Raw genomic sequence first — 27,745 nt, 5'->3', positions numbered from 1 at the left:
ATTACTATGATTAAACGCAGTATTCAAACCTGAGCAATATAGATGACTGGCTAGTTTCGCCTTGCCAAAGTTGCACGTGTGGTTCATAAACTTTTCTTGTTAATTTAAAACGATGAAAAATGAGTTGGAAAAGCGTTTCAGAAGTCGGAGATAGCGGTAAAAAGATGCGCTAGAACTACGTGCCGGAGATGTATGCTGAAGCATATGCCTAGCATATTATTTCAGGTGATAAAAAAACGGTTATGTAGTGCTAGTGAACAAAAGAAATGTTTCTCATACCGCAAGGCTACCCAGTTCAGCTTTTAGCGAAGCTTGCTTGCTTGCTTTCTCTGATAAAAAAAAAACATGTATCCGGAAGGATCCCGGCTGTACCTCGACCAACAGATTGCGCCATGCGCAGTTCAGACCGACAGGGTATACCATTAGAAAACCTTCGAAATTTCTTCTGTGCTGGTGAGAATGAAACCCACATCACACGGGCTCCTCGAAGGAAAGCAGCCCGCCGCTTTTGCAAGCTGTGCCAAAAAATGCACCGCAATAAATGTACCGCTGTCTTTAAAACAACAGAAAGCTGAGCTAGTTGGTAATTATTCATTACGCAAGGTGAGGCGTGCAAGCAGGACACAAGAGAAGAGAAGTGGACTACACGAACACCGCGTTCATGTTGTCCACTTCTCTTGTGTCCTGTCTGCACACCTCACCTTCTCTCGCCTTTTTAATGAACGCCACGCAGGTCAGCCCTATATAGTGGGCTTGCGCCATGGCTGTACTAAGTATGGGCCGCTCCTAAATGAACCACCTCTAACCAATTAGAGTCACCAAGTAACTGCCGCTGTTAGTGTGGACAGAGAGCCTACAATTTTCGGCCTTCGCACGCATCGGCGCGCCACATGCGTCTCATCTCAAAGGCAACGAGCGGACTTCTCGACTGTGCCACTACACGGCGCAGCGTGTCCTGAAAGAAAGCGCGAGAGGCGCACGGCTACCGAATGATGCGCTCCTCAGCGCATGCACCAGCGCGCCATGCATTTCGGAAGCCTGATTCCTGCTTCTCCACTAGATGGCGCGGGCATGGGAAGCCCGAGAAAGGCGTCCCGCTTCAGGGCACGCTTCATACGCAAGGCGTTTCGGCGGTGTCAAAACGTCGTGTCGCTATATTACTTCAATGCTAAGCGCATTACCGCCGACAGTGATCGTGAGGTGAGTTATGCCAAGTTTTTTTTTTCTCCCTGAAGTAGCAAGATACAACCACCCTGACGTACTAGGGAGCAAACAGGGCATGCAGGCGTGTTTTCTTGGTTTAATATATTTCCAAGGACACTAGCCTTAGGGTGCATATGCAAAAAAAAAAACTTTTATAGAGGTTTATATGCAGTGACTCACTACGTACTTTCTGAGAAAAAGAAATTTGAATGGTAAATAGCGGTATCCGTGCAACCAGACAGGTGTGATCACAACGTACTTCCGCAATCTGGCACGTAAAAGGCGAGGGCGCACGAATATTACTCCTACTGAGGCGAAGAATAATGTTAACTGGTTCTAAGATAAGCAACGTGCATGATGTCTGTTTTGAAATCCCCGGGCGGCATCTACTAGTCCGCTTTTTTTTTCGTGCTTGCTTTCTTCATGAACTCCCAACTCTGTTAAACGCCAGAAAAAAAAGACGCCAAACGGCGGTCGATTAATGGCGGTCGCACTCCCGTCACCCCGACTCCATCTCTTAATCTCGTGCCACCACCGCGGTCACTTGAGGAACCAGTTTGCCGCGAAATGAACGAATCAAATGAGGACCAACTTTCGGCTGGTGCGCGAGTTGCGCTTCCCGCCTTCCGTGGCGATATATAGGAAGCCATCCGAGCTACCCGGCGCTAGTTTCGAACGCTGCGACCGCCACGCCATCATGCAATCCTGGGCGCTTGCCCTGTGCCTCGCCATCGCCGCGTCGGCTGAGTCTACGGAAGCCGGTGAGTTCGTGCAATTACGAGCTTCTGCAATATATATATATATATATATATATATATATATATATATATATATATATATATATATATATATATATATATATACACTAAGTTTGGAACCAATCCGAAACAATCAGTTCTGATAACTGTTTTGTTCGATGAAATATTTAACAGAAAAACAATGCTTCTGTTACAATTACTAGCATGTTTTATGCAAAGACAACACCAAGACACGATTTGCCCATTTGCACGCCCCGTGATAAATTGTGCCTGCAATATGAATCTAGAACACCAAGATCCTCAAGTAAAATCAGTTGTCATATAAGCTATCACTGATGCAATTGTACATTTTTTCCCATTCAACTGCTCACCATGCCTGAATTTGTGAAAGCATCTGCAGAATTTCAGTCTCCCGCGGATGAACTTAAGAGGAAGCTTTAGCTCGGGCACAACTCCGATGCCACTTATTCCAATACATGAATAAGACAGAAACGCTTTTCTGAGGTAATCACTTCGCCAATTTTACTGAAATTGGTGTCATTTCAGAGAGAAAGTTAAAATCGAGCGACTGTTGAAAGCGTAATTCAGATTTAAGATCTTTTATTTTTAAAAAAGAAAGGAAGTTTCAAAATTGGTATGTTTGAAAAATAAATAGAAGCACGAAGCTTGCAAATTCATTCCTCTGCACGAGGATCAGATATCGCAGTTCTGAATTCCATCCGTATTAACCTTCCAGTCGGAGGAACTTGATATACTTATTTATATACTACGTGAATTTGTTACATTGTTCACATGGCTTTTCGAGAAGTGCTACTTACCTATTAGCCGTGTATTCGAGAGCCATGCGTAATAGATCAAATTGGCCCCCTTTATATGTACTATTGGAAGCAACTCTCAGAATTCTCAGTTTTTCTCTTGTGAGTTACAGAGTTGTAAACTTCATAGCTTTGTTTTCTAAATGGCGTTAATTTTCAGCCATATTTGTTTAAAAAATAACGGCCAAAATAAAAAAATTGCTGCCTAAACTCACTAGATTTTAACTGTGTCTTCTAAATGCAACAAGCCTCATCAAAATTGGAGCAGCGGTCGCCGAGAAAAACGATTTCTCCTTTTCAATGTATTTAGATTGGAGCATCCTAGCTAACTCTTCATTGGGCATCTGCATGAGTGAACGGGGACTCTTTAAGTGGCTAGTCCCCTCGAAAAACAGCTTTGACTAAATTTGTTTTCCAGGCTACATAAAACGTGATACTGCCACAAAAGTTGGCAATGTTCCATGATCCGGCTTTCTCTTGTAAAAAATTCCGAGGGCACCTAAGCACGTCTTATGAGTGGTGAATGCGAAAGTATTAATGTCCAATGCCACACCACTGAGTGGTCTTCCAAGTTATGAACACCTCGCGGCTAAGATAGTGCGTTCAGACGCTTGGCCAATGGTTTACCCGAATAAGATACTGGGCTTCTGAACAGGAGGCCGTAGCTTTCAAACTGACTACCACCAATGTTCTTCCTTTAGAATTTATTCAGTTTTTATGCATTATATTTATTTAGAGCTATCACTGAGGCCCAGTTAGAACACATGCGAGATTGTGTGGGGAATGAATGCGCGGATAACACAGGTTTACTCATAATCGCAAAGCCTTTATTATTTATTTATTTATTTATTTATTTATTTATTTATTTATTATACAGTCCCACATTCGCTCGGAGAGCATTACAGTGGGGGGGAAGTAATACACATGTTAAACAGTTGTAATTATGGTTACATAAAAAAAAACACGGTGACGAATAATGCAGTGCAGGCAGCATAACTATGCCAAAACAAAAAGGAGAAAAAAGAAGAAATGGACTATATGTACACACACACACACATACATGGGCATACATGAACATATGAACACATCTACACTCAGAAATACATATAGTAGGCAAGGAAACGCGAAAAAAAAAGAAAAAACATCGAAACACGCGAAATCATCACATGTCAAGCAGTTCTTCGAAAAAGGCTGAATTTGATGTTTTAGAAACGGTATCCTGAGGCAGAGCATTCCATTCATTGATGGTTTTTGGAAAAAAAGAATACTTTAACAAGTTCGTTCTTGACTTCATTGGCCTTACTTTTAATGGGTGTTCACGGCGATGGGATGTGTAATGCGGGTTAAGCATGTATTTTGATTTATTAATGCCAGTATTGTTGTAAAATATCTTATGAAAAAATGTGAGACGCAAGCAGCGCCGGCGTTCGGCTAACGTCGTAAGCGCTAGACGTATTTTCATTTGTGTGACGCTACTACATCTGCGATAGCTCCCAGTGATAAAGCGTGCCGCTCGGTTTTGCACGCGCTCTAAGATGTACTTAAGGTTGTCCTGATAAGGGTCCCATATCGTGCACGCGTATTCAAGAATAGGCCTTAGCACAATTCAAAAGGATCGCGCTGTCCTGTGCCTCTGTTACGTCCCGGTCTTCTTGAATTGCGCTAAAGGCTTTGCCATTATGAGTAAACGGTGCCAACTAGCCCAAGAATCAGCCTTGTTGGATAACACAGGGTACGCATAAAGAGAGGGGGTCACGGGGCCTCACGCCGATGCCTTCTCCCTTCGTACAACACCTGGCGCTCGCGCAGCAGCAGGTGAGTGAGTGACGAAACTTTGTTGTGAACACCTGCAGAACGGTTAGTCTTCCTCTGTTAGGGAGGCGTTACCGTGACGCGGCAATGACGTCTTCGCGGCGTGTGGCGCCTCTACATCGGCCGCGGCCGCACTATTCCCTTTGGTCGGCCGCGCTTGCCCCTCTTTTGGGGTGGCAGCCTCCCTCCGGTTTCGCTCGGTCGTTGCCTTTCGAGGGCCGCCGAGATCTGCTGGATGGCCTGGGTTTGGACATCTTGGTCATAGCATCTCGTTGCGGCGTCGAGCCGCGGGGGTATCGTTGTTATTGTTGCAGCTTCGTGCGGATTCTTAGCACAGTCCCAAAGGATGTGAGCTGCAGTGGCTCTTACCTTTCTGCACACACAACACAGATGACTTTCATAAACACTTGCACACACGTGCCTCATCAGCACCGGGGTGAATAACGACCCCGTTTGAAGTTGTCGGTATAAAACCGCCTCCTTACGGGTCAAGCCCGGAAGAGGTGGCGGCATGGTCCTTCGCTCTAGTCGGTACCATTTCACAATTTCATTGTAGGAAGTCATTTTGTCCTTGGTTTCCCACCACCACGACGGGTCGACTGTAGTAGTAGCGGCACGGTTGGTTAGTCCTCGCGCCGCCGCGTTCGCCGTCTCGTTGTGGTTAGCGTTGCCGCGATCCGACACATCACTGCCCATGTGGGCCGGAAACCACTTTATCACCACACACCGACTTTCACTCGCGAGATCGACCACACGCAACACACGCAAAGCTTCACCCTACACCCTTGCTCTGGCGTAATTTTTCACTGCCGTCCTAGAATCACAGAGCACAGTCGTGCACTCGGGGTCGGCGATGGCCAAAGCAATGGCCACCTCCTCGGCTTGATGCGCCCCTCGAGTCCGCACACTCGCCGCTGTTCTCGTTGCACCGGTCGATGCCCCGACGACTGCAGCGGCGAATGCCTTTCTGTCATGTGGATACTCTGCCGCGTCCACAAACACGGCACCCCTGTCTTTGGCATGGAGATCGATGAGCGCCTTGGCCCTCGCCGCCCGCCGCTCTTTGTGGAACTCAGGGTTCATATTTCTTGGCACCGGACATACCCGTAGCCGTCTACTAATTGCGTCCGGTACAGGCACCTCTGTATTTTCGGGTCCCATTTCCTTTGGTCCCAGGCCTAGGTCACGCAGCACTTGTCGGCCCGTTCTTGTTTCTGATAGCCGCGCGAGCTGAGCGGTCCTCTGCGCCTCGGCGATTTCCTCCAGGGTGTTATGCACTCCCAAGGCCAGGAGTTTGTCGGTGCTTGTCCAGTCGAGAAGTCGGAGTGCAGCCTTGTACGCTTTGCGTAGGAGCGCATTGATCTTATTTCGTTCGCACTGTCTCCAGTTATGGAAAGCAGCAACGTATGTAATGTGGCCTATAGCGAAGGATTCCACTACCCGGGAGAGGCTTTCTTCCTTCATGCCTGCTGTTCTGTGCGACACCCTCTTAATGAGGCGGATGGCCGTGGTGACTTTGGCCGCCAGACGGTTGACCGTCTCGCCGTTGACTCATTTGCACTCAATCAGCATCCCCAGCACTCGGATCTTCTCGACAGCCGCGATCATGTGACCACCGCTCGTCTTGATCAATATTGTGTCTTGCTCTCTCACAGGTTCGTTGCCTTTCGTCTTCCTAGCTGTCTTTTTCGGAGGAATCACCAAGAGCTCAGACTTGCTTGGGGAGCAGACGAGCCCAGACCCGTCCAGCTGCTCCTCGATAGCGTCAACCACCTCTTGCAATGTATTCTCGATGTGTCCGTCGCTTCCTCCTGGGACCCAGAGCGTTATGTCGTCGGCATAGATGGTGTGTCGGACCCGCGCGACTCGTGAGAGGCGCTCGGCCACCCCTATCATTACAAGGTTGAAAAGAAATGGCGAGATGACTGAGCCCTGGGGGGTCCCGACGCTGCCGAGCTTCTTCTTTTGAAGCCGCAGGTCACCGGTGATGATTTCAGTAGTCCGCTCCGTCAAAAAATCCTTGATGTACGCATAAGTTCTCTTGCCCATGTTTAGCCGTGACACCTGGGCCAGAATCGCAGAGTGTCGCACTTTGTCAAAAGCGCTCTGCAGGTCCAAACCCAAGATGGCTCGCTTGTCTTTCGTGTTGGTAGTGTCATCGAGGATTTCATTTTTCAGTTGTATCATGGCCTCCTGAGTTCCGAGCTTGTTTCGGAACCCGATGACGGTGTTTGGGTAGAGCCCCGAATCTTCCAGGTACCTCTGCCACCTGTTCATGAGTACATGCTCCAACGCTTTGCCCACACAGGACGTAAGCGAGATCGACCGGAGGTTCTCAATGTTGGGTGGCTTGCCCGGCTTGGGAATCAAGATGGTCTTGGCTGCTTTCCACTGCCGAGGTAATAATCCGGCTCGCCAGCAAGTGTTGAAGTATGCCATGAGGTTCTCGATCACCGCTTCGTTAAGAATTTTTAGCGCTCTGTTCGTGACGCGGTCGGGACCAGCGGCGGAGTTGCTGTTGAGATCATGCAGGGCAACCCTTACTTACCATACTTCAATGTCTCGATCTAGCCACTCGTTTGCTTCGTCTAGGTAGTCCGGGTGCGTCTCTGGGGGAGTGACCAGGAGGTACTTGTCATCGAGGCATTTCTTCACTTCGTCTTCCCCGTGCTCGGTCAGCGCCCTGTGGATGATCTTGGCCAAGTTGTGCTGCTGGTGAGACTTGGTCGTGGTCGCATCCAAAAGATGCCTCAGCATACTCCACGTCTTGCCGCAGTGCATCTGGCCGTCCGCTGCGTTACAAACCTCATTCCATTGCTGTGTGCATAGCACTCGGCTGTGGGACTCGATCTCGCGGTTCAGTTCGGCGAGAACTTCTTGCGTAGCTTTCTGTTTGTCCTCTGCGTCTTCCACCTTGACAGGATGGACTGCTTGGCTTCGATGAGGTGGGTGAGGCGGCTGTCGACCCTGTGGACACGCTCGTCCGTCTTGACTTCCTTGGTGGCCTTTTCTACCTTGTTTACAATCTCGGTGGACCACTTCTCAATGTCCGTAATTTCGGTTTGCTCTTCGGGTAACAATCCTCGAAACACGTCCCAGTCAGTAAATATATGTTTCCGAAGGCTTCTGCCAACTTCGTCGATACCACCGAGCGGGACAGCGACCTCCACAATGTAATGGTCACTTCCCGATTCGTGGCCCGTGTTGTGCCATTCGAAGTCCGCCATACCAGCGCCATTACTCCTGACGAAAGTGAGATCGGACGTTGTGTCTCGGGTGATCGAGTTGCCGATTCTTGTAGGGTATGCTGGGTTGGTAATTAGATTTAGTCCCAAGTCGGTAGCATTTTCCATTAGGTCCCTGCCCTTTGCCAATGTTTTGGGGTAACCCCAGGCTTGATTCGGCGCTTTGAAGTCCCCGCAGATTACCAGCCTGTTGTCGGGCCCCGCGACGTTGCACGCCTTGTGTAACAGTGCTTTGAATTTCTGCTTTCCGTGTGATGGGCTACTGTACACGTTTACCAGAAAAGTGCTTTCCTTCTACTTTTTCCCGGTAACCACCTCTACCATGGTGTGCTCGATTGGGCTTTTGCTCAATAACTCGTGCTCGATGTACGTGATGCCTTTTCTCACCAAGGTGCAAACTCCCCTGCCGTTACTGCCGGCCGCGGTCCGGAAGCTTTGTAGGCTGGCGTGGGACCGGTAACCTGAGAGCTTTACTTCCTCAATGAGGGTCTCTCGCAACATGATAATATCTAGCTTTCTTGATACTTGTTCTAAGTGTTGCTGAAGTACAGCCTTTTTCCCAGCAAAACCGCTGCAATTCTAATGCCAGACCAGGAGGCCTTTCACTGCTGTTGTGGTTGCGGTGGTTGATGTCCTATCCATGTTTGCTGAAAGTTAGCCATTTATGTTGCCAAATTCTGTACTGTCGTCGTTAATTGCTGGCATGTCTGTTCAATTGCTATGAAACGGTCGCTAATTGTCTTGGTGAATGTCGTGCGAATATACTCTTCAAAATGGGTGAGCCTATCTTCAAGGTTGTCTACCCCATCGCTGAGTCTCCACTCTTTAAGATTTTCAATTACTCTTCTCTTGGGTGCCGGACCCGCCGAGCAGCAGGTGCGAACTTTTTTCCCGCACCTGCTCCGTCGTCCAGGCGCCACTCGTGACGTGGCGTCGCAGCCAATGGGAATTAAGGCACCGTCTGCTACTGCAGACGACAGACGTCGGCTTTTCCGCTCGGTGGTCCCTTTGACGCTCTCGCATTTTTACGTGTGCGCTGGAATAAAATATTGGACCACATTAAAAGCCCAGTTCCAGATAGCGTAGACACAAAGGAACACCCGTGCAGAACTTCACGTTTGAAAGCCGTGTGGATGCGTAAGGGAAAGCTTCATCAAAAATACACGTTTTTGATATAGAAATAAAAATGGTAAATGTTAAATAAAAAAATGGCTGTGGCTTAGGTAAGGTTAAGCCCAGGATGCGAAACATACTAGCCTTTATTTTAGTTGTTGAACCACTGTTTAGCCTGGTGAACTGCTGTTGCTTGGCTATATTTGGTTCGGCTAGACGAAGAAACAACTCATGCATTACTTCTTCGCCTTCAAGAGTGGAACGCGACAGCGTTCCCGTCGACCCGCCAAGGGGTGTAAGACAATGGGCTACAGGGCAGCGACTACGCGCCCCGCATTGGACACGGTGAGCGTCGAGCAAAGCAGCGTTCGGCGCGGCAACGAAATGTGCGCCTGAGCAAGAGACGCACGCCTTAGAAACAGCTCGTTTCTAAGGCAACACCGCATTCACTAGAGGCGCTTTTGTACCGCTTTGAAGCATCGTACTCGTGGCTCAGTGGTAGCGTCTCCGTCCCACACTCCGGAGACCCTGGTTCGATTCCCACCCAGCCCGTCTTGCAAGAGTTGAGCCAAAGCCACTTCTCCTCTGTCGTGACGTCACGGTGTCACGTGATTTCATGGCGACACCGCCGCGCCTGAGGAGCTGGGTTGAGCTCTCGTAATATGCTTCGCATAAAAACTCCTATTGCTGCTCACCGGGAATTACGCAGAACCAGGAACATTCACAAAGAGCGTGGTCACTCGGTAGAACCTCGACGATTGAGTGGCTGGCTACAGCGCGCTGAAAATGGTTGAAGTAATGCGCTCGGATAGCGCCATAACGGCTAACTACCATGTACACATGTCATCTGTTTAAGCGCTACATACAGATTGTTAAGAGGACAATTTGACAATTAGCAGCTTCGCAGCTTCCAAAAGGTCCCTTCGATAGTCTTGATCACCCTGCCCTTGTACAGCGCTGGGTAAAGGTCTGAGTAAAGTTTCGTTGCACTTCGTCATAAATGTGCCGAAAGTGCTCTAAAATGTTACACGGCCACGCAAAAAGTTTTATTGTACGCAAATAAGCCCATGCTCTCCGGCAGGTGCGAGTAGCCGGTGCCTGAGCTATAGGCGGCAGCCATCTTATATTCCTTTCGGAACGGGGCAGCCTGTGGCTATTCAGAAAAAAAAATCTGTTTTGTTCGGCATATTGTTGCGCGAACAAAGAATTAAATGGGTCGGCATATTGTCGAGGAGAAGGGAAAAGGAGCTCGAATACTGCGACATCCAGGAGGTGCGGCAGTGGCGAGCGACGTGGCCAATGCGGAGGCAACGGAAGCAAATGGGCTTGTTGTCCGGAGTTATCCACTCGGCAGGGTTGCGGTATCTGGGAGGGGAATACGCATCGCCTTAAGGCGAAGCAGTCGCCACCGGTCGGGCGTCAGGTCCGCAGACGGAGCAGGCAGCAGGAAAACCTAGCTTTGCAAATTCTTGCCGTACAAACTACCTGGATAAGAGAGATCGCTGGGGCTGGTTGGTCAATGGCGGGTAAAAATGGGCGTGAATGGGATGGCACAGCCTCGAGTTTGCGGCGAACAATACGTATCACGTGCTCGTTTAAGGGTGGTGAAGCGGGAAGGTAAGAACCTGGATAAGAGAGATCGCTGGGGCTGGTTGGTCAATGGTGGGTAAAAGTGGGCGTGAATGGGACGGCACAGCCTCGAGTTTGCGGCGAACAATACGTGTCACGTGCTCGTTTAAGGGTGGTGAAGCGGGAAGGTAAGAACCTCGATAAGAGAGATCGCTGGGGCTGGTTGGTCAATGGTGGGTAAAAGTGGGCGTGAATGGGACGGCACAGCCTCGACTTTGCGGCGAACAATACGTGTCATGTGCTCGTTTAAGGGTGGTGAAGCGGGAAGGTAAGAACCTGGATAAGAGAGATCGCTGGGGCTGGTTGGTCAATGGTGGGTAAAAGTGGGCGTGAATGGGACGGCACAGCCTCGACTTTGCGGCGAACAATACGTGTCACGTGCTCGTTTAAGGGTGGTGAAGCGGGAAGGTAAGAACCTGGATAAGAGAGATCGCTGGGGCTGGTTGGTCAATGGTGGGTAAAAGTGGGCGTGAATGGGACGGCACAGCCTCGACTTTGCGGCGAACAATACGTGTCACGTGCTCGTTTAAGGGTGGTGAAGCGGGAAGGTAAGAACCTGGATAAGATAGATCGCTGGGGCTGGTTGGTCAATGGCGGGTAAAAATGGGCGTGAATGGGATGGCACAGCCTCGAGTTTGCGGCGAACAATACGTATCACGTGCTCGTTTAAGGGTGGTGAAGCGGGAAAGTAAGAACCTGGATAAGAGAGATCGCTGGGGCTGGTTGGTCAATGGTGGGTAAAAGTGGGCGTGAATGGGACGGCACAGCCTCGAGTTTGCGGCGAACAATACGTGTCACGTGCTCGTTTAAGGGTGGTGAAGCGGGAAGGTAAGAACCTCGATAAGAGAGATCGCTGGGGCTGGTTGGTCAATGGTGGGTAAAAGTGGGCGTGAATGGGACGGCACAGCCTCGACTTTGCGGCGAACAATACGTGTCATGTGCTCGTTTAAGGGTGGTGAAGCGGGAAGGTAAGAACCTGGATAAGAGAGATCGCTGGGGCTGGTTGGTCAATGGTGGGTAAAAGTGGGCGTGAATGGGACGGCACAGCCTCGACTTTGCGGCGAACAATACGTGTCACGTGCTCGTTTAAGGGTGGTGAAGCGGGAAGGTAAGAACCTGGATAAGAGAGATCGCTGGGGCTGGTTGGTCAATGGTGGGTAAAAGTGGGCGTGAATGGGACGGCACAGCCTCGAGTTTGCGGCGAACACTACGTATCACGTGCTCGTTTAAGGGTGGTGAAGCGGGAAGGTAAGAACCTGGATAAGAGAGATCGCTGGGGCTGGTTGGTCAATGGTGGGTAAAAGTGGGCGTGAATGGGACCGCACAGCCTCGAGTTTGCGGCGAACACTACGTATCGCGTGCTCGTTTAAGGGTGGTGAAGCGGGAAGGTAAGAACCTGGATAAGAGAGATCGCTGGGGCTGGTTGGTCAATGGTGGGTAAAAGTGGGCGTGAATGGGACGGCACAGCCTCGACTTTGCGGCGAACAATACGTGTCACGTGCTCGTTTAAGGGTGGTGAAGCGGGAAGGTAAGAACCTGGATAAGAGAGATCGCTGGGGCTGGTTGGTCAATGGTGGGTAAAAGTGGGCGTGAATGGGACGGCACAGCCTCGACTTTGCGGCGAACAATACGTGTCACGTGCTCGTTTAAGGGTGGTGAAGCGGGAAGGTAAGAACCTGGATAAGAGAGATCGCTGGGGCTGGTTGGTCAATGGTGGGTAAAAGTGGGCGTGAATGGGACGGCACAGCCTCGAGTTTGCGGCGAACACTACGTATCACGTGCTCGTTTAAGGGTGGTGAAGCGGGAAGGTAAGAACCTGGATAAGAGAGATCGCTGGGGCTGGTTGGTCAATGGTGGGTAAAAGTGGGCGTGAATGGGACGGCACAGCCTCGAGTTTGCGGCGAACACTACGTATCACGTGCTCGTTTAAGGGTGGTGAAGCGGGAAGGTAAGAACCTGGATAAGAGAGATCGCTGGGGCTGGTTGGTCAATGGTGGGTAAAAGTGGGCGTGAATGGGACGGCACAGCCTCGACTTTGCGGCGAACAATACGTGTCACGTGCTCGTTTAAGGGTGGTGAAGCGGGAAGGTAAGAACCTGGATAAGAGAGATCGCTGGGGCTGGTTGGTCAATGGTGGGTAAAAGTGGGCGTGAATGGGACGGCACAGCCTCGACTTTGCGGCGAACAATACGTGTCACGTGCTCGTTTAAGGGTGGTGAAGCGGGAAGGTAAGAACCTGGATAAGAGAGATCGCTGGGGCTGGTTGGTCAATGGTGGGTAAAAGTGGGCGTGAATGGGACGGCACAGCCTCGACTTTGCGGCGAACAATACGTGTCACGTGCTCGTTTAAGGGTGGTGAAGCGGGAAGGTAAGAACCTGGATAAGAGAGATCGCTGGGGCTGGTTGGTCAATGGTGGGTAAAAGTGGGCGTGAATGGGACGGCACAGCCTCGAGTTTGCGGCGAACACTACGTATCACGTGCTCGTTTAAGGGTGGTGAAGCGGGAAGGTCAACGCAAGACGACGTCGCAGCCGTGTTAGGGAGCCGCCAGAACTGTGGAATGATGCAGTGGCTCTTGGCGAGCTCAAAGCGGCGGCATTCCTTGACAATGACGTCGATAGTGGACACGTTGTTGAAGGGCAACAAGTTGAATGTGTCATCCGCGATCCCTTTGAGTACGTGGCCGACTTTGTCAACCTCGGCCATTTTTTTTGTCGACTTTCCGACAAAGAGCGAGTACGTCTTGCACTCGGAACTTGCACTCAGATAGCAAGTTCTTTTCAAGCAGCCAGCTGCCGACCAGTGGGATTTCCAAAGAGGCCACTGAGCTTCTCCTTGAAAGCGTCCCAGCTAGAGATCTCGTCCTCGTGTGTCCGGAACCAGACACGAGGAGTTCCACCCAAGTAGAATAAGACATTGGCTTGTGTAATGGTAGGGTCCCAGCGGTTGTTTTGGCTAACACGCTCATACCGGTTGAGCGAGTCCTCAACGTCGACATTATCTTGGCCGCAGAATATGCCAGGACCGCGGGAATTGGTAACCGTAACGTACGTTGTTGTGGCGGTCGCAGGAGCAGCAGGAGGCAAGGTGTCGTCAACGGAAGCCATGGCGAAAATCAGGACGGTGCGGCCGCTGCGGAGCTCCGTGTCGAGGGCGGAGAACGACACACTCCACAAAAATGTTACGCGAACAAAGGATTAAGACTGAAGACTATTTACAAAGTATATTTACAAAGGGTAAGGGTAACGGCAGCGCTGGCCAGTTCAGCCAACAGCTCGAGAGCCAGAGAACGTTCGTCGTCTTCGTCGGGGCGCCCGTGAGCATTGGCCACACGAAACACGCAGTATGCTTGTATAAATACTATAGCACCTTTAACGCGTACACGTCACTTTGGCGCGATTAGTTTTCGCAGTTTTGTGACGTCGCGTGACCGGCAGATGAAGTGAGTGCAGCCTGAAAACTTCTGACCAATTGCCGAGGGCTAATGGCGAAAAGGCGTCGAATCACAAATAACAAATTTTGTTGTGTTCGGTCCAACGATGCATGATCAATGTATACGCGTCATATCAGATAGGGGCCATTGCGGTTTTCGTGACGTCGCGTAACAGATAGGCGAAATGGGGGGGGGGGGGGGAGGGTGCATCAAAAAAAGTTTTTTGCCAATCGCGTATGGCTGATTGCAAAATTGGAATAGAAAAGTTTGAAATAGCTTTACGTTATAGCGCTCGAAGCCACATATCAATGCTTTCAAGCACAATACGTTTCGTGCGAATGCTACGAGCTATGCAGTTGGGGGCGCGTAGGAGAAGGCCGATCTAGAAATATTCTTCAAAGACGAAACGTTGTGTATGCTTTGATCAGCTGTATTTAATCATGATTACCGTTGTAACCGCCTCTTTCGGTAGAGAGAGGAGGCACACATATCTGCTGGCATTAGACGATGCGCAAAATGAAGGTGCAGGTCTGCGGCCTGAGTTGCGAGCACGGTATGGCCGGCGGAACGTTATCGGGCAACCAAACGGGCTGGTGTGTTTTTCTTGCGTGCCAATCTTACACTGTCATTGGTTAACTGCGTCTTTATTGTTGATTGATAACTGCTTGGGGCAACAGGTTTTAATATCTTGGTTCACGAATTTTCGGTGCGATGTCATTACGTTATTTTGTACATAACCACTGGTGAACGTGTCAGTCTCGCTAGATTTGTTTATGCCAGGCCCCGAGCGGGAACCAATCCTATGAAGTTTCCCAGTAGCTTACATAAAAGACGTAATTTTGTGCATCATTCGTTTTAGTTTCAGCACTTCACAAAGCCTTAGGCTTCGAATATTCTGATGTAGCATGTGTAATCAACCTATTGAAAGGTATACTCTCTAATTGCGCTCATATCTCATATACTGTCTAACGAATGCCTTTAAGTGCCCACATATACCTCAATACAAATATTAGGACTACGAATTGGATTACTAACTTTTAACTTACCGGTGCCAATTTGTAAGAGCTCATAAATTATCTTCTCCGCGATCACTAAAAAATTTTGGTATGCCGCAGGGTTTTGTCTTGGGACAGCTTTTATTCTGCTATACGTCAACATAAGTAATAATATTACATCTACAGGTAGACTATTTGCAGACGATTGCGTAATTTATAGACAAATAATGAACGTTTCCGACTATGTAACTGCATTCTGACCTCGCGAAAATAACAGACTGGTGTAAACATTGGCACATGAAAATAGACAGAGAGAAAAGTTTAATGATGCGAAATGCAGAGACGTCGGACTGAGGTACATTCTTCTAGCCAGCTATTCTGTTCAGGAAGCGGAAGATGGAAAGAAAGAGGGAAGAAAGAGATGCACGATGGGTGATGATGATGGCAGAAGGCGGATGTAAAACATACAACACGTAGGTCTCCTCAAAGCCTACAGCTCAGTTACGTACAATATAAAAAAGCAAGGCCTTAATGGCCCGAAAACTCGCTTTAACGTCTGGCAAAGGGCCTAAAGTAATGTACCCCGACAGCGGTGCACTGTGGAGGCGCTTGAGGTCATTGTTCCACTTTTGTCACTCTTCCACACACTCAGGGAAGTCACACAGCACGTGACCTATTGTCGCATCCCCATTGTACAGCTCACAGTCTGGAGACTCGGTGCGTCGCATGAGGTGCCTGTAGCCGCGCGTGAACGTGGTCCCCAGATTAAGTCTGTACAGAAGACTGGCATAGCTGCGCTGAATCTTTTGTGGTAGCCTAGATTTCATCGTAGGGTCTAATCCTTCAAGTGGTCCGCGCCCATTATCCGGATTGTTCCGCTGCTTCTCAACGGCTTTTCAGATAATTGCTGAGAGAAGGCACTTGGAGTCCGCTCTTGAAAAAGGAATTGCAAGCAGAGGTTCTCGTTTTTCGGGTGCCTTCTTCGCTTCGGCATCGGCCAGTTCGTTGCCGTGTACACCAAAGTGACTAGGGATCCAATGAAATGTAAAGTGGTGGCCGTTCTCTTCCGCTAGAGTGTATAGCTCGGCAGCTTGAAGAGCCAACCCTCTGTAAAAGCTTTCTTTCATTACAACCCTAAGTAGCTGCAGAACCGATTTCGCGTCACTGAGGACTGTCCATGCTTGAAGAGGCTGGCGCGAAATATAGTGAACTGCCTCTCTGATTGCCGCTGGTTCCTTGGACGTTGGTGTCGTCTTGTTACGCAGACGAAACCGTCGAATGACTTGATGCGCTGGCACAACGAAAGCCGCACCCGAAACATACGACGACACAGATCCGTCTGTATAAACATTTACCGAGGAGCCATGTCTTTCGGCATGTATTCTAGTGTTAGATGTGCGAGGCCTACGGTAGGTATTGGCCCTTCTTTAAGATAGATACCGGGCATAGAGACACAGCCGTACTTTTGACATGACCCATGCAACATAAGTGGAAGATCAGCATGCTGGACTCTTGTCATTTATTGGCCCTCGCAAAAATGGAGTGCAGCCGTATGTCGGGAAGCATCGATAAAGGGTCACGTCAGTAGTGGCACAGCAGCCGTAGGAATGCTCGGAGAAGATCGCATCGTAGAAAGAGGTACAGGGTGAAGTGAGCTTCCTAATTTGTACCATAAGTTGAGGGGCAACGTGGAACCCCTAGACATGTTCTCAGCATCTGTGCCTGGACACACGAAAAAAATATGTGATGGACTTGCCTGTTGGAGGCTTCATGCTAGATGCAATGACACCAACTATGGAGCAGCTGTAATTAGGGTGACCTTCCTCGTTCATGTCGAAATATCTGATTGCCGCGGAAAAATTCTGTCACTATTGCCCCGCTGAAATATTCGAACCTGCACAAAACCACTTCCTGAAGTAAGCAATCCGGCTGCAAAATTTGATGAAGACAATAAAGGCGAAGAGAGTGAGCATGTTGCGCAGTCTCTGTATACGTCTTAATTTGGGCTCAGCTTTACCTACTTCAACTAGAGACTAAGCTTTCCAACCACGTAAGCAGTTTAACATGCCTTGTAATTTCCGTTGAGTTTGTCTGTTATGAAGAGCAACCAGTGCTTACTTGGTTTCTGTTTGGTCCATGATCGAAAGTGTAGATTGAGTTTAGGAATAAGTAGAAATAAGATTTAAGGAGGGAGAGAGAAGTGGGGGACAGGGGGGTGGTAGGCTGCTCGTGTTCAAGTACGACAAAACGAGTGCAAAGCTGTAACATTTTCTAATACATTTAAGGATTAAAATACATACAACTGAAATTTATATAGTATTGTTACGTTTCGCCTACGACGCGCGATATGGCCGGCGCGGATGCAACGGACGTCGGGGCTTCGTTTAAAGCGTCGGACATTTTGGCCCGTTCGGAGCGGCCGCGACGCATCCCCGCCGAGCGCGTCCCGGCATGTTCAGTGCCACGTGTCTTCGTGTGTGCGTGTGTGTGTGTGTGTGCCCACGCTTGTCAAAGCGCGGCAGCTGGGGAGAGGAGCTCCCCCAGTGTGAAGCGAGGAGGTCTGACCGGCGCCGGCCTGGCTGATGCGTCACCTCCTTGTCACTACATGTCTCTCAGTCCGTCCGTGCCTCGCTGTCACGTGGTGTCATCACGTGACCTTCCTTCTTGCCCGCGACGCCAAGAGTATAAAAGCAGCTGCTCCCGGACGCCAAGAGAGAGGCTCCGATTTCTTCTGTTGAGTAACGTGCTCTCCCGTCTCTCTACTTCGGTCGACCTGACCGCCCGCTCTTTGCGATGCTAGAATAAACAAGTTGTTCTTTTAGCAGTCACCTCATGCTTTGCTGGGACTTTCGGATGCTTCCAGTGTGCCCCAGGCCGCCAGGCCAACGCTACCCTTGGGGCTTGCGACCCATTTGCAACAACGGGCGCCAACGGTCCGGTTGCAACAACGGGTGTCAGCACTGAGGTTCCAACAGCTGGTGGCAGCGCTGAGATTCCAACAGCCGGTGCCATCGGTGCGGATCAAATAGTATTTATTCACAGAGGAGAGCCTTAGATATTGACCTATATTTTTATTATGATAGAGAATTCGGTGTATGGGCTTTGAACTAAAGTTAAAAAACCACCATTGATTGTAAATCAATTTCAATTTTATTCAGATGGCGTATCCTGCAACGAAACTGTGACGCAGCAGCTGAAAGAGATTAACCAACGAATTGGATCGCTTCTCCCGGACCCGTGGCTTCTGCCGACACAGTCCAGTGGTGGACGCAAGGGCAAAGGTTCCCTTCTTGGATGGGGCTTGGTGTCCGGGCTATCCTGGACACGGGCGCAACTCCCACTTGACAGTTGCGAATCCCGGCTGCTCCTTAAAGTTCCTCTACAGGGCTTGGCTCGGTTGGCGCTGCCCTTCGCTTCGACACCCCTGTATTTCCAGGGGGCTGCTACTGCTACAGCAAACGTAAGCATTGCAATGCGCGAGTTGCCTTAGTACTGAAGCACGAAACCTACGGAAAAGAGGATTGCAGAAGGTTGCTGCAGCGAAGCCGTTGTGTCCCCGTTTACGGTGGGAGTGGATAACATATTGGTTTTGGGAGTTACTATGTTTCCTTATTCGTTCCCATTGCTTCTCTAAATAATTACCAAGACAAGTATATAAACTACATAGAATTTTATACTGATGGCTCTAAGACGGAAAAACACGTGGGTGTAGGGGCCGTAACAGAAAATTGGGAAACAAGCATTCGATTACCTCAGCATGCCTCTGTCTACACAGCCGAAGTGTACGCGATATGGACTGTAGTTCAAAAGATCATTGCTGACAAACTTGAAAACACTGTCATATACACAGATTCATTAAGCGTACTGAAGGCTCTACACATGAAATCCCAAAGTGAACCCTTGTTAGGCGATATTTTGAATGCATTGACGTCAAACAAATATGGCAGGTCAGTCAAGTTTTGCTGGGTACCAAGCCATGTTGGAATATTGGGTAACGAAGCGGCGGATAGATGCGCATCAATGGCAGCGTACAAAAACATTCGAAATACAGCACTTCCATATAAAGACAGTGTCAATGCGATTCGGAAGGCCTTGACTTCAAAATGGCAACGCGATTGGGACACTTGTTTAAGTAACAAGCTTCATCTAATTAAACCTGTGATTGGTGAATGGAAATCATGCAGTCACCAGCAACGATTCTACGAGGTGATCTTGTGTCGACTTCGCATTGGACACACACATCTGACGCACAATTTCCTCCTCCGAAAAGAAAACCCGCCAACTTGCGAAAAATGTAATGAAGCTCTTACAGTCATTCACATCTTAATAACATGTCCACACATCGATACACTGAGACGGAAGTCTTTACACAGCCTGTATAATTTGCACATTCCATTACACCCTGCCCTATTACTAGCAGATGACCCCCTAGTGCCATTTCCTAACCTCTTCGACTTTTTAGAAAAAACAGGTTATTTACACCAACTATAATGTCATGCAGGTTTACCTGCCCTAACGTTCCGTTTTATTTTGTCTTGTGACTGGCGCAGCATGGCCTTAGTTGCCTTTGTGCCACTAAACCCAAATTAACTAACTAAATAATTACATCGTCGCTATATTATACGGTACCCTAATCGAGCCATGAAGCGAGGCAGAGATACAATTATCGCTGCTACTTGTAGCAGCGAAACACTCCTTCAGTGAATATAAATAACTTTTGTGATAAGATGTTGCTACCCACATATGTATAATATATGCAAATTTTTTAATGCATGCTGCTTGCATTGAAGGCATGCGGAAGCATTATGCCGCATAACGTTTCAGTGCAGCTAATTTTATGCACAGCCGACTCTTTGCCGCTAATTTTATACGCAGGGAATGTGCTTCAGAGTGGCCTCAGTAGACATGTCTCTTGTATTCAACGGACTTGTTAGTGTTCTTTATACTTCAGATGATTTTGTTAAGCTATTAGTTCGTTAAGTTGTTACTGACTCGCGATCTCCTCATATTTTCACTGAAAAACGACTACTCTCGAACAGTGGTTCCACCACGCTTTCTCATATTTTGCAATTCCCAAGAGTACTTTCAGTACTTGCCGTAACAAATCTCATTATCACTTTCCAAGGCGAGAACACAATGTTAATTTTGGCAAGCGTGATGGAACTAGTTCTCATGAATGCATCTTTACAAAGCATGACGCTGGGCTGAAATCACCTCTTTAACAATAAAAAAAGAAAAATATTTTGCTCATTTATTATTATTCCCAGGAAAACATGTTAAGGCATTAGTAGCGCGTACAACCTTTATTTTGACTGTCTGCGTCCGCTTCCCCTTCCTTGAATCTCTAGAACTTCAGTAACTAATTTCGTCCATACCATAATTTTATATTTAATTTCATTGTTTTCGTTTTAAAAAAGTATGACACGCCCACTGAAGAAATATTTCAGGCAGTACAGGGAGCATTTGCCACATAATAGTAGCTATTTGCATCTATCGCAATACCTACCCTTGAACGGTGCGCGTTACCCAAGGCAGCAGTGAAGGAAGAACTTAGTCTGAAGTGTGGTATTTATTGTGTTCCTCATTTCCGACACAGACGCCGAACCACCTAGCACGTTGAAATTAAGTTTAGCTTACCTAGACATGTCAATACTTTTGCGAACCACTAGATACTTTCGCCTTCTTTGTCTACCATCTTTGCCCAGCCTTCGACTAGGTGTTCAAGACATTAAACCACTGAAAACATGTGAATGAGGGGTCGGCAGTACGCTTGGAAATGTAAGCGGTAGTGTTACACCCTGATTTCGTTGATTTTCTGCTATTGAAACGCTCTGATCGCCTCAAATTGATAATATATACTCTCCTAGAACGGCACTTTTACACAAAACGCAGATAATCGTGTTATTGCTCAGGATTGAATGTGAGGAAAAGATCACATCCGGCACTCAGCCGCACAATGCTTTTTGCGCTTCCTTAACTTATTGCTTCCTTATCCCGTTCGGCGTGCATCCCGCATGATTATTTAACGCTGCTGATCCATCCTTTACTGAACGCTACATTTGCCCGCTAATTTCCCATTGCAGCAAACACGAGCTTTTGTTACACAGATGCTAGAACAGCGTTAATACACGGCAGCGACTACTTCATTTTTTGAGCACGGCAATAAGCACGTTCCCCAATCTTCTTGAAGATCTGGGTGGTCCCAAAGATAAGTTGTCTATGACCAACAGACCGCGCCATCGACTGAGCAGGGCGTGAAAGATACACACAATAAATTTATAATGGTGCACAAACGGCAGCGCAATGCCTAGTGCCGGAGTTAATCGTTCAAAAATTGAAGCTAAGGTTATTTTTTAGTTGACGGTACGACGCCTTTGCAGCATGTCTACACGCGCACAGGTCCGTAACCAAGGAGCAGGGTTAGGGTACCCTGACACTGATATTTACGTTATTCTGCTAGTCTTAGCTCGATCATATAGTACTTCTACAGCATACTGATCGTATGCATTTCCTTTCAAATCTCTGCGTCTTAGACAAATTTATCGTACCATTATCATCATGTCCTACCTGCAGCTTACGTGGCCCGGACCCCGTGTGACAGGACTGGCCGTGGACGAAGTAAGACTGACGGACTTGGCCCTTAAAAAACCGGGCAAGGAAGGAGACCGTGCAGCTGATTTTCTCCTACAGGTAAAAAAAATTTGAAGGCTCAGCTTTTTTCTATTGTTGACATGGCATCACAATAGTTCTTATGCTAAGCTTGCACGAAAACCAAAGCACTGCTCACCTATTACTCTTACATGGCTCTAGTGCACACTGTATTGATGCCCGGTTAAGCGCTCCTTCAAAGGTATATATATAGTATTTAGGCCCATACTGTGCAATGTAGAGCATGAATCTTCGATCGACAGGCTTATAGCTCACACGCCAGAATCATGAAGCCAATAACTGGGGGAAATATTTCGGTTAGAATGGGATCCGTAAGTTCCTCCTTTAAGTGCAGATGTAGTACAGTCATTGCCTTGTTCCGTTCTGTTCATGCGGGGCGCTGTGAGGATTGGGAGGTCAATCCCATCGCTCGTAACCCGTTGTCAAGATTGGAGTCGGGCATGAAATAGATGGTAGCTGGCCCAGGCCGTCGTCCAACTTATCTACGCTGAGGACGTTGTTGAAGGGAAGGACTGCTTCTGATCGAGAACGAGGAATATTGGTTTATTTACAGTATCTACATCAGGACGTTGCAGTTCATCAGTCTAGCATAACTGCGAGAGAAAGTACACTGAGCAACCGCACAACAGCGGTTTATAAACACTCGATCCTCCCTCGATCCCGATGTGAGCGAAAGGTTCGACCAGGCACCGTAGGCGAGACGACCAGACACCGTAGTCGAGACGGCCAGGCACCGTAGGCGGGAGGGCTTACACACACACATTTCCGCACAGGTTCATGGTCCCCAACCGAGGTCAGATGGTCTTCGCAGAACTCGGGACTTACGTCAATAAAGGCGCATTTTATTCCCCGAGCTGACCTCCGCAGCGCGCCCGCCGGTTTCCCATTGTCTTGCGTCTTGAACGGCGCGTGGGAAGGGCCCTCGAACTACGTTCGCTCGGGGACTCCCTCGTTCACAGCAGACCAGGTTGGCGGTGGCGGGTTCAGGCACAAAGCCTGCTTCGTCACACTCATCTTGGCTCCAGCGACGGAGAGTCGAGGACGCGCGTGTTGTTCTCCACACACAGTCGACTTAGTGACGCCGTGGCAAGAGGTTTGCGGAGGCGTTCCAGGAAAAGTTGACGCCCGCTGTCGCAACTGGCTGGCAAAACTTGCACGTCGGCGGGCCGTTCCTAACAGCGGCTACAATATGGGTGGCAGCTTTTGTACAGGACATACCACCCTAATTGCTGGTTGGAAGCCAACCAGCATCTACGGTCAACTGGCACTGCAAGTTCTTTATAGGTTGCCTATTTCACCACATTAATGAAAATAAATTGGAAGGCATGTATTTCAAGTAACCTATTAAATAATTTTGATCATCCTCTACAATGCAGATAAAACAGATATATCCCTCATTCGTTCAGCCAATTCCACCTTACGAGGCAGCTTTATTTTAAGCCACTTATCACAGTAGTGCTTTTTGACCAATACTAAGGCGTGGGGACCTCGTGTACGCAAATCAAATTTAAGAAGAAGAACTCAGGAGATCTGTAGTAAGACCGAGAGGTGTGTCAACGCAGGCAGACGGAACAAGCAATACTCCAAATATTATGCGAAGCATACTAGCCGCACAACCACGCTCTTCCTTGCTGCGCCGCGCGCGGCCGCGTAGCTACCATTGAGGGTATGAGCCATTGTTCATTGCTGCGCGTCTCATATGTAGGTCTATTCTCTTTTAAGCTTGCTATGCTTGTTATTAAGTTGCTTCTATTATGCGAATCATACTAGCCGCACAACCACGCTCTTCCTTGCTGCGCCGCGCGCGGCCACGCAGCTACCATATGACGTCATAACAGCTGCAAAAGCGGAGGCTCAACTCGTGCGCTCGCTTGCGGCCGCGTAGCTACATAGCCGGGTCTCAGCTCGTGCGCTCGCCAGCATGAGTTGTTTGTTCGTCTAGCCGAACCAAATATACCCAAGCAACAGCAGTTCACCAGGCTAAACAGTGGTTCAACAACTAAAATAAAGGCTAGTATGCTTCGCATCCTGGGCTTAACCTTAGCTAAGCCACAGCCATTTTTTTGGTCACCGTAGCCATGCCCTGCTACCTCCCATCCATCTTCTTGATACATTGCATTATTTTCGGAAAATAATAAAGCTTCGACTGGGGCTAGTTAGTATGCATAGTTCTGCTTACTGTGCAATACTGTTATATAAAGGTGCAAAAAGACAGACACACATGTGCGCAAACTTTCAACCGTTTATAGTTCGCTATCGTACGTCAGATATATACAGGAAGGGTTACTGTAAAATAAATAGATCTCATGAAGTGAAAAACGAAAAACAAGCCAAGCTACGTACATCTGATTTAACAATGACAAGTATGGCTAGATCGAACATCCGCCTATGAATTTAAACGCTGCGTCTCCCAGGGCCACAGAAGGTCTGTTAACGTTGTTTCCCCAAGTCATTTTTGAGCATAAAAATCGTCTGCAAAATATCGCGTGCTTTTTTTAGATCTGCATCGAGCAAAGCCTCGGGAAAAACGTCTGCTCCCTTACGATTCAGGGCATTCTCAGTTAATAAAAAGAGCAATTGTGAACTCGAACATTCACCTAGCCATCAAAAAATCACGGGACCACAGCACCAACGATAGTATGCCGCGACGGGTCACGAAGCTTAAGGACAGTTGTTATCCTATAGTACTTATATAGTCCATCGCCGAAAAAGTCTTCATAAGCTTAAACAACAAAAAGAAAGTAGCTACAAAGAACGGCGAGGATAAGAAGGCAAATGTCGTACCTTGTATGCATAACCTTTCATATGGCCTCGAGAAGATTGGCCTAAGTGTTTTTTTTTCGGCACCTTTAAAGATGAAAGGCTTATGCTAAGAAGTAAATACTGAAACAAAATTTGACAAAAACGAATGCGAAATGAAGCATACAACAGAAAACAAGTATTTGGCATGTGTCGACAACCTTGTGTACAAGATACTTGTACCTTTCACTTGCGGAAAATCACACATAGGCCAGACAGGCAGATTAGTAATATCATGTCAAGAGAAGTATGCGACAGAAATGTTCCAATCACCAGGACATTTGGCGACGCATTGGGCGCGATGCGGCTGCAAGCCAGTGTTCAAAGAAACGAAGGCTTTGGCTCGATGTAGATCTAAAAAAGTACGTGAAATTTTAGAGGCACTTTTCATGCTCAAAAATTGCTCGGGGAACCACGTTAGCACACCTTCTGTGGCAATAGGAGAATCTGCTTTTAAATTCATAGACACGGATGTTCTGTTAAATCAGATGTGCGTAGCTTGGCTTGTTTTTCGTCTTTCACTTCGGGTTATCTATTTATTTTACGATCACCATCGTGTATATATATATATATATATATATATATATATATATATATATATATATATATATGTGTGTGTGTGTGTGTGTGTGTGTGTGTGTGTGTGTGTGTGTGTGTGTGTGTGTGTGATTTGCGATAGCGCACAATCTACAGTTGACAGTTCGCGCACGAGTGCCTCTGTCTTTTTCGTGCTTTGTATAAGGGTTTAGCGCAGCAAGCCCAATGATTCCGACTAGAAGTCCGCTGAACAGACGGGGACAAAAAAGACACGGGACGTATGGTCATTTATCTCTGCCCCTTTGCTCGTTTTCAGTTGTGGATGTTATAAAAATTAATGGTTTGAAAGTTACCATGTATACATGGTAATTCAATATAAAGAAAAATATATCGAAATTCTCAAACACCAGCATTTAAACTCATTTTAGCGACCATTAAATAGGTAGTTATTGTCATTCCCTCTGTATTCTTAATATTGCCCCTGTTATTTGTCATTGTTCTGCTTTTCACACCCACTCCTGCAATAACCCAATAAGGCTGCAGTATGTGCACATAAATAAATAAAATAAAATTGAACACCTCTGCAGAGATTACCAAGACGCTCAAAATGAAAGTTTGTTAATGGACAATCAGACCGGCAAACGATAGATAGATAGATAGATAGATAGATAGATAGATAGATAGATAGATAGATAGATAGATAGATAGATAGATAGATAGATAGATAGATAGATAGATAGATAGATAGATAGATAGATAGATAGATAGATAGATAGATAGATAGATAGATAGATAGATAGATAGATAGATAGATAGACAGACAGACAGACAGAAAGACAGACAGACAGACAGACAGACAGACAGACAGACAGACAGACAGACAGACAGACAGACAGACAGACAGACAGACAGATAGACAGACAGATAGATAGATAGATAGATAAATAGATAGATAGATAGATAGATAGATAGATAGATAGATAGATAGATAGATAGATAGATAGATAGATAGATAGATAGATAGATAGATAGATAGATAGATAGATAGATAGATAGATAGATAGATAGATAGATAGATAGATAGATAGATAGATAGATAGATTGTATGAAACATTTATAGCAAAAAATATCATAAATGCTTTACAGCAAATTATAATAACGTGGAATAACTATACTACGCTTATTCTTTAGATTTAGTATTTCACTAACTTTACCGTAATATATGCAGGTATGCATGAAAGGAATATAGTTCGGAGACAAGAACATTCAAATAAACATCTCATTGTGTTAAAACACTCTGTCCTAAGTTTCTTGTGAAACATCACATGGCAGGTATATCGTACCTGTGCGCAAAATTTTATGCAACCATTTCCATGAAACGAGTCACCAGCATTTTCGTTGGTAGAGGCCCCGAAGCGTTTGCGAGTTCCAATAAGTTGATCACTTGGATAGCCGAACGTTTATGCGCTCAATGCAACTCGAGCACTGTATTGTATACTTTTGCAACATGCAGGTGACCAGCCGAGTGGTGGACCGCAGCATCCGCGAACAGCTGCCTCGACTCTTGCTGGTGGCTCTGGCACCCCAGTCTTCGCTGGTACTGGAACGACGCTTGCTGGTGTACTGAGCGCATGAGAGGTGTGGGCCAGCATCTCGGCAGTGGTGTCTGTGGCGGTCGTGATGTGCACTGGGTTCATCCGGGGAAAACAAGGCTCTGTCATCGCTGTTTGGTGTGGGAGCGTGCGCTGTGGTTACTTTACTGCAACAGCTTGCTCTGTTGCAGCTTTAGGGGAATTCAGGCGCAGGCAAGGCTAATAACCTATCGAAAAATATCTATTCAGGAACACACAAAATAAAGGAAAATATAAATCTTATTACTGATGAAGTCATTGTTTTTTTTTGTAAATTCATAAGTGAGCTCCAAGAGCGTAAGCTGAGAGGAGAAGGAGAAGACCACGTCATTGCCATGTTACCCGTCGACTGGCATTAAGAATGAGCAGACGGAAGCGCCACGGGCAGATTGAGAATCAAGTCACCGATAAACATCTACGTCTGCGTAAAAATCTTTCACGGAATCCATAAGCACGCCGGACATAGTTTCAGCAATAACTGCAAAAAGTAAATGGCACCAAATTTTCCTTAGCATACGCCTTAATTATTGGTGCTTCTTGCCATTCACGCAGACTTCACGTCATTACTTAGTGCAACGAAATATTGTCATAAGTATAGGACAAGTCTACTGATAAGTCTAGTGCTAGTGCCTTAATTTCTTGCTGGTTATCTCAAGTATCAGGAAAGCAAGCACGAACTGTTAGCCTAATCTCACCCTATTGCCACTTCATACATTCCGCAATTCTTTAGACAACATATACTTCCATGCTTAGGGCTAGTCAATTGAAATTAAAATATGTGGCGTTCTTTCTCCGGTGTACTTTGAACTGAAACGTGTTCATTTTCTTTCTTTTTTAGAATAAAGCACTCATTGATAACTCTTCAAAATTGTACTTCTTTTACCTGCTGACCCACCGTGGTTGCTCAGTGGCTATGGTGTTCGGCTGCTGAGCACGAGGTCGCGGGATCGAATCCCGGCCACGGCGGCCGCATTTCGATGGGGGCGAAATGCGAAAACACCCGTGTGCTTAGATTTAGGCGCACGTTAAAGAACCCCAGGTGGTCAAAATTTCCGGAGTCCTCCACTATGGCGTGCCTCATAATCAGAAAGTGGTTTTGGCACGTA

The 27,745-nt window shown here is 47.5% G+C and overlaps 1 protein-coding gene across 1 annotated transcript; it reads left to right on the top strand.

Moving 5' to 3' along the window:
* The first annotated feature begins 1,023 nt into the window (after positions 1–1,023).
* On the top strand, positions 1,024–27,493 carry LOC135901543 (uncharacterized). The gene is made up of 5 exons (XM_070524589.1): positions 1,024–1,200; positions 17,867–18,017; positions 18,162–18,463; positions 21,577–21,693; positions 26,522–27,493. The coding sequence occupies exons 1-5, from the start codon at positions 1,024–1,026 to the stop codon at positions 26,633–26,635; spliced, it is 861 nt and encodes a 286-aa protein (XP_070380690.1). The 3' UTR covers positions 26,636–27,493.
* The last annotated feature ends 252 nt before the right edge of the window (positions 27,494–27,745 follow it).

Source organism: Dermacentor albipictus, chromosome 8 (assembly GCF_038994185.2).
Source record: "Dermacentor albipictus isolate Rhodes 1998 colony chromosome 8, USDA_Dalb.pri_finalv2, whole genome shotgun sequence".
In the NCBI taxonomy this organism is placed as follows: domain Eukaryota; kingdom Metazoa; phylum Arthropoda; class Arachnida; order Ixodida; family Ixodidae; genus Dermacentor; species Dermacentor albipictus.
Note: the sequence above shows the minus strand (reverse complement) of the source record. Positions and strands in the feature narration are given on the sequence as shown.

Bases quoted from the DNA above. Each gene is read 5' to 3' on its own strand.
- LOC135901543 (XM_070524589.1), top strand. From the start codon at position 1,024: ATGCATTTCGGAAGCCTGATTCCTGCTTCTCCACTAGATGGCGCGGGC. The intron at 18,018-18,161 runs GTGCGGATCAAA...AATTTTATTCAG, and splicing joins TCCAACAGCCGGTGCCATCG to ATGGCGTATCCTGCAACGAA. The intron at 21,694-26,521 runs GTAAAAAAAATT...TGCAACATGCAG, and splicing joins CAGCTGATTTTCTCCTACAG to GTGACCAGCCGAGTGGTGGA.